The following is a 10,773-nucleotide window of genomic DNA, read 5'->3' as shown; positions in this document are numbered from 1 at the left end:
AGAATATGAAAGAATACAGATGAACATTAGCCGTCAGACGTGAAGCCATTTTTTCCCGCGGTCTTTTTTTCTGATTTCCACATACCAATATAGCAGACATTTTGTTATTTGTATCAGCTGTTCTAGTCTGCTTTTATTAACGACTGTAGTTAAGCTGTTTGGAAGAAAATTTGATCAAACTATTACTGGTTAGTATGTTAGTATATATTAAAAGTCCAAAACGAATCTTCATAATACAAATGTAATGATAAAGAGTTAACCTTTATCCTCCAATTTAAGCTTCAAAACAGGTACAGCTGATGCATTTGTAAACAAAACTCTGATTGAATTAGTTCTGAAAATTTATAAGGGACCGGGAAAATGTTTTATGTGAGTTATAGACAAAAACCTTCCCAAAACGAGAGACTTGGATGAAATAACTAGCCTTTATAAGAAATAAAAATCACTAAAAATTTCGCTCGTTATGGCCGTAAATGTTTTTTTTTTTTTTGTGTAGATATAAAATGTATTTCGTCAAAACCCAGACACTAAACATTTAACATGAATACACATTTTACCTACTGACATTAGTGTGCAGGATCTAGGTGCTACTACATTATTAGAAATCTTATTTTCTTAAGTGTTATTTGATGGTTTGGTTTCCCATCTATATTGACAGGTTGGTACGTACACCCACCAACCCCTAAAATGACTGTCCAATGAGGCATAAAGGAAGTTTCGCCATCGTGGGAATATGTCTCAGACTCTCCTTGCTCTGTGGTGTTGATTTATTTATTTATTTTATTTGCACCCAATAGATTCAATTTTTGAACAGTATGTTCACAGAATATAGGGCTTGTCAGTTTGATATACATTACAATAAGTAAATAACACTTAAAACATTAAATATATGTATACATGACTTATAGACAATATCATATACATAGGTAGGAATACATATATAATGATATAAAAAAATGTAGATAAAACTAACACAATTCAATATACTTGTTAAAAATCGATAAGTTAATCTTAAAAGCTCTTATTTACCATAAAGGATACATTGTTTCAGCCTTTACTTGTGTTGACCGGGATTCAAACCGTAGGCCTCTGGAGCACAAGGAATTCGTTCTAACGTTACGCTACTGGGTTTGGAGAGCCGGGTTCGACCCGTGGTGGGGATGACGTATGGGCACCTTAAACCTCGCTCGTGATAACCTGAGACAAACAAGCGCACAGAGTCCGACAAACAGTAACCAAGTAAAGTTTTGTTAAGACTCCACGACCAAATTAAGACTTATCTCACCAACTGTGCCTTTGTTCATACTGACATCACTTCTGACGTTTGTTGGACTTAACTGTTGCTGCATAGTTTCAAAAAATAATTTTGAAACCAAAGCACAATAATAAAATATTATTACAGAAAGAAATAATCTAAGGAATTTTAGAAAACCCTTGCACTATAAAATTAACATTATTAACACCAAGAAAACCTCATTTTTCGCAGTATGGATTGGTTTAATTGTGGTTAATAATCATGTCAACGCCAGCTGATACGACGAAAATTGCAAGTGTATTGCTAATAGACGTATGTAATACGAAACTCTCAGCTCATGTGGTAGGCAGAGATTCCATTTAGAGTTATAGCCATGGTAACATTTGTTCTTTAATTTATTTTTTCTTTTTAATTTTTAGTTTTGAAAAGTTTAACAGTAGGTAATAGGGTTTGTTTCTCTCAACTGTCCTGGGTGGAATGATGGGTACTTTGAAAATCAATCAAATTTTCTTAATGGAAAGGAGTTCAGATAGAATTATAAGACTTGTACATGAAAAATAAACTGTTGATACAATTTTCTATAGAGTTACTTGAAGAACGAAGGGTACCTTTTTGCTTAGTTCATACACGGTGAGCCCAGGTAGCGGTGTAGAGATGTGACCCGTGTGTTTTTCACAGCCGGGTGCTCCTGCAATGGGTTGTCAAGGCCTGCTGTGTGGATGTCAAGAACAACACAATACAACACAACGACCAGCCTAAGGAAATTTTCCACAAGTGAACTGTTGTTCAACTGCTGTTGAGGCTGTCAAATATTTGGTCATGATTTTATATTTATATTAATCACAGATCAACTTTTAGTCTTTTTCAATTGTTTAACTTTCACGAAATGAAAAATATATACAGCGCATACTTTTTGCATAGTAGTTAGCTGCCAAAGTTACATTGTTAACGTTATTGGATTGTACAAATAAGTATAATTTGATTTATTGCATAACTGAAACTTTTTAAGTTTAACTGCAATGCCACTGGCTACTTCAAGAAATGGTTTGAATTTCTTTCGGAAAATATTGATTAATTTTACCTGGCTTTTCAAAATTTTCACATTTTTTACGATTTTGACAGCCACGAAACATGAAATTAGTTTTTGTGATAGAAATGCTAACCATATCATGAAGTAGCCAGTGACTTTGCAGTTAAACCTAAAAAATGTCAGTTCTGCAATCAATTAAATTCTAGTTATTTGTACAACCCAAAAACATTAAAAATGTAACTTTGGCTGCTAATTGGGCAAAAAGTATGCTCTGTATATATTTTTCATTTCATGAAAGTTTAACAATTGAAATAGCCTACAAGTTGATCAGTGATTAATGTAAATATAAAATCTTGACCTAAAATGGGAGGCACCCCCTAAGTACAGTGCAAACTGAGGTCTTATTCTTTTTGCATGCACTTTCATCATTTGTATCCTCAACATACTGTTTGCATTCCAGCCCTTGCATGTGTACAGGATGTCCACAAGTATCTCGTCAACAGATTGCAGGACTTGCTCAGAATCTTTTGATAAAATTTTCTTACAATTTTTGAAGTGAAACTTCTTTGGGCTCAATGGGAGTAAAATTTCAAGGCCGAATTTTAATCCAATGTTTTTTTGTGAAATATTGTTGTGAAACTATTTCTGACGCTAAAAGGATTAAGAATAGGTTGCGGACGGTGCAGAGAACTCGTTCCCTTGAGCGGGCCCCACGTGGCGGCGTGCGGCTCAGGTTGAACCCCGCCATGCTGCAGGGATAGGCGGGTCTTAGTAGTAGGGACCCGCCTGCTCCTGACGCTATCTGACTTGCTGGCGTCTAGTAAGGGAGTATCCGGGCAGAGGGCAACACAGCAGGGTTTGAGCTTATTGTTGTGCACCGCACCACGGGCCATATTCACAAGAAAATTATGTTATTTCAAGTACTTATCATTTTAATTACTTGTGTAAATCAGTATTGTTAAGTATTTAAACAAGTATTGTTTTAGCTGTGTAACTAAATAGTTTTTACTGGTATATTGCTTTTTCACACTTCAGTTTGTCAGGGTAATTATTTGATTAAATAAATCACACACTGTATTATAATTATGAGCCCACAAGTGAGTATAACATAAATAATTACAGTGAGAAAGGTTCGTACCATTTAGTTTCTTGGTAGAACATTATCAATGCCTATGAATGCATTACAGTATGTCTATGTAGCCTATTGTTAGAATCTGTTGCACTTTAACTCATTGATGTGATATTTGCGAACTACAAAATCAGTCTATTAGAATGCTTTATCACATCTTGCCTATACATAATGCAAAAAATTTATTAAAAACTAATTTATTATAATTGTTCCTAGCTTTGATATTTACTATTTAAATTTTCGTTACAGTGTAATATTTATTGTTAATCCTTATTGATCAATAATTATTGATATTCAGAGAACTTATTTTGGAGTTATTATTTTGTTCATTCTCATTTAGAAAATTGTTTTCTTCTATCTTTCTCTTTCTACCATTTTACCCTTAATAATATGAGTCAAGGTATAAATCGCCAAAGAATATTAAATTTGTATCACATGTAATGAGTTTATGCACTCTTTTATCTATCACAGGTGATAAAATGTATAAATAATAATTAAACATGTGCAAATATATTACGAAATACATATACTATTTGCAGGGAAGCCAAGACCTTCAGATTTAAGTGATTTACATAGCCTCAAAATATGCATCTTTAATGTGCAACTATAAAAATAAAGTGAGGAATCATGGAAAATTTGCAAGCTAGCAATGTCTGCTGGAAATCACAGTTTCATGAGTTCTGCACCATTACGGTTTATTTTCAAGACTTTTTTCCTGACTTGCGTGACCTGTGCCATGTGGTACACGTCACATCTTGCGTCGTGTGACATCCGCTCGACTCGAGCAATGGCTAGTGACTCGCGGTCACGGAACCTGAGCAGGGCTCTTCCTGGCAGCTGGAGCTACACTGCTGATCACAAATGTTCGACACAAAGTAGACAGCTGAAGGCTGAGAGAGCAAGGGGAACATGATGGCAATGTGCCACGTGCCTAAACAAACACAGCATGTCTTATGACTGTGTATTCTTCATCACTGCTCAGTCCGGCATTACAAGCCTTAGGATTAGACACCACTAGGAACTATTATTCCCTCGAAAACAATGGGTCGAGTTAAAAAGGTTTTAGCCACATATACATGCTTTTCCTTGGAATTAAATAAAAATAGTTAAATTTAAAAATAAATAATAATAACAGGCCACAAACACTTTAGAATAAGATCTTTTAAATTTATGGTCTTAAAAAAGTTAAGACATTCACCATAAACCTAATAGTAGTATTGTAAGACTACTAAGAAAATAACCATTCTTTTCCTATTTAAACATATAAGCTAAGCTATAAAAAATTTACTTTTTTTTCTCAATTAACATTATGTTTTGCATTCTTAAAGTGTTAACTACCAACATCTGTATTTATCATAAGCGAGAGAGGGTGCAAAGCTAAGACTACATCTGGAAACAATCATGGCTTTGTTTACACAAAAGACAAAAATACACTATTTTATACTTCAGACACGTGTAGACAATGGAACATCCTAAATTCAAGGGTACATATTTTTCACATTTCTGCTCATTTTTAGATGACTACTAGAGCAATAAATTCCTGAAGTCACACAGACTTTGTCTTGAAGCAGTCTCTCCTCACACAACTGTAAATAAATTTCCCTGACAAATTTCTGGGGGCGAGAACTGAGCCTCGTACTACGCCAGTGTGCTGAAACCTCAACTTAAACAAGCCTCTTCAGTTCTCTTCACTTATTCACAGCCACAACAAGGCTTTCGCTCCAAACACAATGAATGAAAAACTTATAACCTGCCAAAATCCAAATCGCTGAACTTAACTTTAAAATATTATGACATGTATTTATTACATAGGTAATTCTCAAGATTAGGTGTGGAATTAAATTAACATGTACTTTTAGAACGAAAAAAAAATTAAACTGCTCTTATAAGCGAGCAGATGGTACTATTACTTCCAAAAGTAATCAGAATAGGAACTTCATGTTGCAAGCACAAAAAAAAATTCACTCCCTATAATTATTCAGACTTGATCCAACTTGTCTGCCAGTCCAGTCCTAGTCCAGTTAGGTTGCTAGCCTAGACACCTGTGCTATACTAAGTGTATTAAAAAATATCAATAACATGTTTTTATATCTTTAAATATTCATTGTCATTTCTGTGAAGCACATTAAAAAGTTTGGTACTACGCAGTTTCCAAAAACTTGACCGTGCATTTGATGATAAACTGGTTTAGCATTATAAAATTACTCTTCGCTGTTCAGAAGAAACTACGCATTTTCCCAATAAATCGTAATAATTTTTTTTCTTTCTTATTAAGCTTAAGTCCCAAATCTACACTACGTTCCTCCAAGCATGAGTAATGAGATGAGCGTTAGGGACACAATTGCATTATCTGCTTTATTTCCTTCCCTACTGTTACCTTTTGACTAAGCACTACCAGCCACAGTTGTGCAGAAAATTAAGCAGGTATGCAGACTAGGCCAACAGCAGTTATGACCAAAGCAATAAAAAAAAAACACAAATCTTTCAAATGAGTTAAATAAAAATACTTTAAAATACAGAATTCAATAATTAGCAATTAAAGAACAAGTTATATTCATAATTAATTTAACTGTATGGACTTAAATTTTAAATATCTCAAGTAGAACACTAATATTTTATGAAAAAATTATTTTTCCACAACATTTTAGCATTTTGACAATTAGTTGCTATTTTAGGGTATTTGGCAATGAAGAATAGTCATTTACTAACAGCTTGAGTTGCACCATATGAAAATATAAAAAAAAAATGGTTTTACCATTTAAACACCAAACCGAGAACTTCTATTGTGTATGCATTAATGAAAGCGTACCTGGTAGTCCTACTTTTAATTGAATTCACAGCTGCTTTGCAAATGAAATAGAACCTTCCACATACAATTTATGGTAAATATGTAGTTGGGCGGTATTTACGAAAAAAATGGTAAAAATCCGAAAATAATCTTATTATATGCTCTTTAACTTCCTCTTTTCATTAAACCGGCGGAGATAAGAAATTCCAAATACTTTAGGAGATATCGAATTTTTTAATTTTCATATTTGGGCGATATTTGTTTAAAAAAAATTTTAAATTCCGAAAATACTTTTATTCTATGCTCTTTAACTTCCTCTTTTCATCAAACCCGGCAGAGATAATAAATTCCAAGTACTTTAGGCGATAACGAATTTTTTAAATTCCATCACAACACCTGTGCACTCATGCGGCAACCATTGTTTCTTGTTTACGAGTAGGAATTTTTTTTCTCAACGTAGGTGAACGACTACATCATTTTCTACTAATGGCAAAGGAATTGTACCCGCCTCTAACTTAGGTGAGTTTTTAGCATTTCAAATTTTAATGTTTTGTTATTTGGATATTGTTGCACAAGTAAATAGTAAAAAAAAATTATGTGAGTTCCTACTGTTCATCCTTTGTACCGGTTTGTTTGGTCAGGTCAGTTACATTATAAATACTTTAAAACTAAACAACCATTAAAATTAATTCACATTATTTTTAATGTCCGCTTAGTTTGAAAGTATTTATAATGTAACTGACCTGTCCTAATTGACCAATTTAATTAGGCATTCACGAACACACAGCAAAATAAAAAAATAGCACCGGTCAAATGATTGCACAGGTCTTGTATTGCAAAATAAGAACGGCGATATCTCATTTGGAATTTCTTATCTCCGCTGGGTTTAATGAAAAGAGGAAGTTAGAGCGTAGAATAAAAGTATTTTCGGATTTTTAACATTTTTTTTTTTGCAAATACCGCCCAACTACATATTTACCCAATTTATGGTCAACACCATTCCAAGACAGGCTCCTAAGGTTAACATGTGCAAGTGACCACAGCCACTAAGCCGCTCACTTAGTTCCAAGAGTGAGTCCACACCTAGAAACATTGTCGACCCAACCGACAACTTACACTCCCCGCCATCAAGTTGGACGCACAAAAACTCAATTCATGGCAAAAGGCACAAATTAACAGACCACATCTAGATAACAGAATTATTGGGCAATATATTTCACAAAAATTTTCAGCTACAAAACAAATTTTACATGAAAACAGTCCTGTTACCTAAACATGAGAATGGCAAGATCAATGAATGAAAAAAAAAAAAAAAGATGGAATGAAATGTTTGTAGAGGCATATATCACTATGAATAAACTAGAAGACACGAACATGAAATTATGAAGATCACAACACGGCTGGAAAATTAGGAATACATAAAAATACTCACATTCATGAGAATAACACTCATTTCTTTGTTAACACACAATACATAGACACATAAGTAATGTGATATGATGCAAGTTTTGACTAAGCAGTGCAGTGGAATTACACATTTTATTCACTTTGTGGCGCAACTATTTATACGATAAAAATCTGCACATTAAAGGAAAACACTAAACTATTTGAGAGGAATGGTGAGCAGAGATGTAAAAATTTTTTCTTTAAAAAAGTGTTCACAAATGCATGTTAAAATCTTTCTGACTAGATATTCAAACTTGTGCTTTTAAGATATCAAAAATGTAATGAAAAAGAACAGAGTAAGTAAAACAAGCAAATGGACTCAACTAATCAAGAATTTATATTGCTAGATCCAACAGAAAAAATACTCTACAATACTTTATTACATGACTAACGGTGCACACGTTTCGCCATTACAACAAATACATTAAATCTAGTTGTCAATACTACTGCAAGTAAAATTTTAATCGGGTTTGAGTATTCTACCTGAATTTAACAATGAAACATGCTAGAAAATTTAATACCTTTACATTTCCGATATGCTGACTGCTGACAGCAATAACTGAAATGTACAAATGTGATGCCACTTAAATGGAAACAGCAATATTATAAGAAATTCCTACAAAATAATTGTACTTTGAGGGTACAGAATAATGGCTCCTATAACACATTACGTTCGGTCCCACACATGCACTGACAAAATAAATGCAAGCAGAGCTGCTGCAAAATCGTGAACTTGAGTTAAATAATAAAACAAAGCCTCTGTGCTGTAACGGTGAGGTCTTAGAGAAGTTACGTGGCCAACTCACGTGCAACTTCCTCACAGCAGGCAGTTTAAACAATCCGAATACTCAGTCCAACTGACAACACTCCTAAAAAAAAAACCTGTAACCTAAGCCCTTTTTGCACCAAATTGTGATACAAATAGCAATACTGGAGATTCAGCCTTGTCAACTTTATGCCGTATACAGAATGAACAACCCATCATTGTACAAGCTTATGATCAAACATGTAAATACCAAGTCCAAATGTTTAAACATATTTTAATTTAATAGCTAATAAATTTTTTTTATATTTTGTAAATCCAATGACACCAATTACATCCAAACAATAGCACATTAAAGTTAAGCAGCCTAACAAGAAAATTTATCTAGATCAGCTGAAAAGTAGTAAAATAATGTCCAAAAGTCTTAGAAATTTGCCATTCACTTATCATTCTGGAACGTTGCTGAGCTACACACTTCTCAATTAAGCGTATTCTACATTGTGTGCTCAAGTTCAATCAGCCAGTTCTGATTTTGATTACAGCCACAAATACAGATTATATTATAGTGTCCTTTTTACATTTTACAGGAGTTGCCCTACATTCAACATCACAAAAAAGTTAGGACACAACTTGATCCTCGTTATCTTCTGCTTGATCCTTCTGTTCGGCTCCTTGCATGTCGGAGGTCCACAAGGTGAGGTTGTCTCGCAGCAACTGCATGATGAGTGTCGAATCCTTGTAGCTCTCTTCACTCAGGGTATCCAACTCGGCGATGGCGTCATCAAATGCTGCCTTGGCCAACCTGCATGCTCGATCTGGTGAATTCAAGATCTCATAGTAAAACACCGAGAAATTTAGGGCAAGCCCCAACCTGATCGGATGCGTGGGTGACAACTCGGTAACTGCAATATCACTTGCGGCTTTGTAAGCAACAAGGGAGTTTTCTGCAGCTTCCTTCCTGTCATTCCCGGTTGCAAATTCGGCCAGGTAACGATGGTAATCACCTTTCATCTTGTAATAGAATACTCTCGATTCACCAGTCGAGGCAGAAGGGATGAGATGCTTGTCCAAAAGGCCCAGAATATCTTGACAAATGTCATTCAATTCCTTTTCGACCTGGCCTCGGTAAGCCTGTATCATCGCCAACTTTTCTTTCGCACCCTTAGTTTCTTCCTTCTGCTCTATTGAACTTATGATCCTCCAACTTGCTCGCCTGGCACCAATCACATTTTTATAAGCAACCGACAGCAAGTTACGTTCTTCGACTGTGAGTTCGGCATCCAGCGAAGCCACCTTTTTCATGGCTTCCACCATTTCATCATACCTTTCTGCCTGCTCCGCGAGTTTTGCTTTATACACATTTTCATCTCTTTCAGCCATTACGGATAAATTTGGCTGTTTAATGCAAAAAACCGGAACGCCCAAACTAAAACCCGCACTATGACTCAACACCAGATTTTTTCACAAAATGGCTACATTCACCTTTCACAAATGCATGAAAATTGAATAACGTAATGAAGTAAGGGTTCATGGGAGGAAGTGAAATTCATTCCAACGGTAAGGAGAATGTGGATAGCGCCAAAGAGAAGTACTTAGGAGAACAAATGAATGTTAAGAAAATAAAAATTAAACTTATAATAATCGTCAACAAAAATATTGAAAATAATTTTTTTTAAATATTTAAATAGTAAAAAAAAATATTGTTCCGTAAAAATTGGAATATAACATAACGTATTTAAACTATAAAAAAGTAATTTTAACATGCTTATGGAACTATAAACAATCTCGGGAAGCCAATTTGATTTTCGATAAGGGTTATTTTTCACTCCAGCATTTAATTTGAGCACAGTGGAAGGCTAATTTAGTGTCTAAAATATCATCAGGAAAAGTATGCTGAACAATCAGCATTATAGATAGGATAGCGTCTTTTCAAAAATAACATATTCTGGTGCCTCTCTCTGTCAAATACAGGTCGAACCAAACTGTTCATAGTCTAGGTGAAAGTTAACCTTGCTTGAGTTATCACATATGGGGACATTTCTCAGGAGCTGAGTAATATGAGTGCCTGGGAAATGCTTTCCTTTCCAAAGAAACGAGTGGTGTTAACTTTATGGAATACAATCTAATATTTAGCTTTTTTATAGCAATATTTTTTCTTCTTTTCAGTAAATAATATTATTTGTTGTTGTTGTTGTAAAGTGCTTCCTCGCAGGTAACAAAATTTTAGAAGAAAATGTTTGAAAGTGAAATAGCATACTAAAATAAACATTAGTTATTACTTTGAGCAATGAAATTTATTTCTCAAAATAGTTAGTAGTGACGTCGTACCGACCATGGCCGTTAAGCCCGTGCTCCGCACCGC

General features: G+C 34.4%; 1 protein-coding gene across 1 annotated transcript; it reads right to left on the bottom strand.

The window, feature by feature from the left end:
* Positions 1-7,389: 7,389 nt before the first annotated feature.
* LOC134528396 (14-3-3 protein epsilon-like) lies at positions 7,390-9,990 on the bottom strand. Its single transcript, XM_063361988.1, has one exon. The coding sequence runs from the start codon at positions 9,789-9,791 to the stop codon at positions 9,030-9,032; it is 762 nt and encodes a 253-aa protein (XP_063218058.1). The 5' UTR covers positions 9,792-9,990; the 3' UTR covers positions 7,390-9,029.
* Positions 9,991-10,773: the final 783 nt, after the last annotated feature.

Source organism: Bacillus rossius, chromosome 1 (genome assembly GCF_032445375.1).
Source record: "Bacillus rossius redtenbacheri isolate Brsri chromosome 1, Brsri_v3, whole genome shotgun sequence".
In the NCBI taxonomy this organism is placed as follows: Eukaryota; Metazoa; Arthropoda; class Insecta; order Phasmatodea; family Bacillidae; genus Bacillus; species Bacillus rossius.
This window is presented reverse-complemented; position numbering and strand designations above follow the sequence as displayed.

Excerpts from the sequence above, each read along its gene's own strand:
- LOC134528396 (XM_063361988.1), bottom strand. The coding sequence starts at position 9,791 with ATGGCTGAAAGAGATGAAAATGTGTATAAAGCAAAACTCGCGGAGCAG.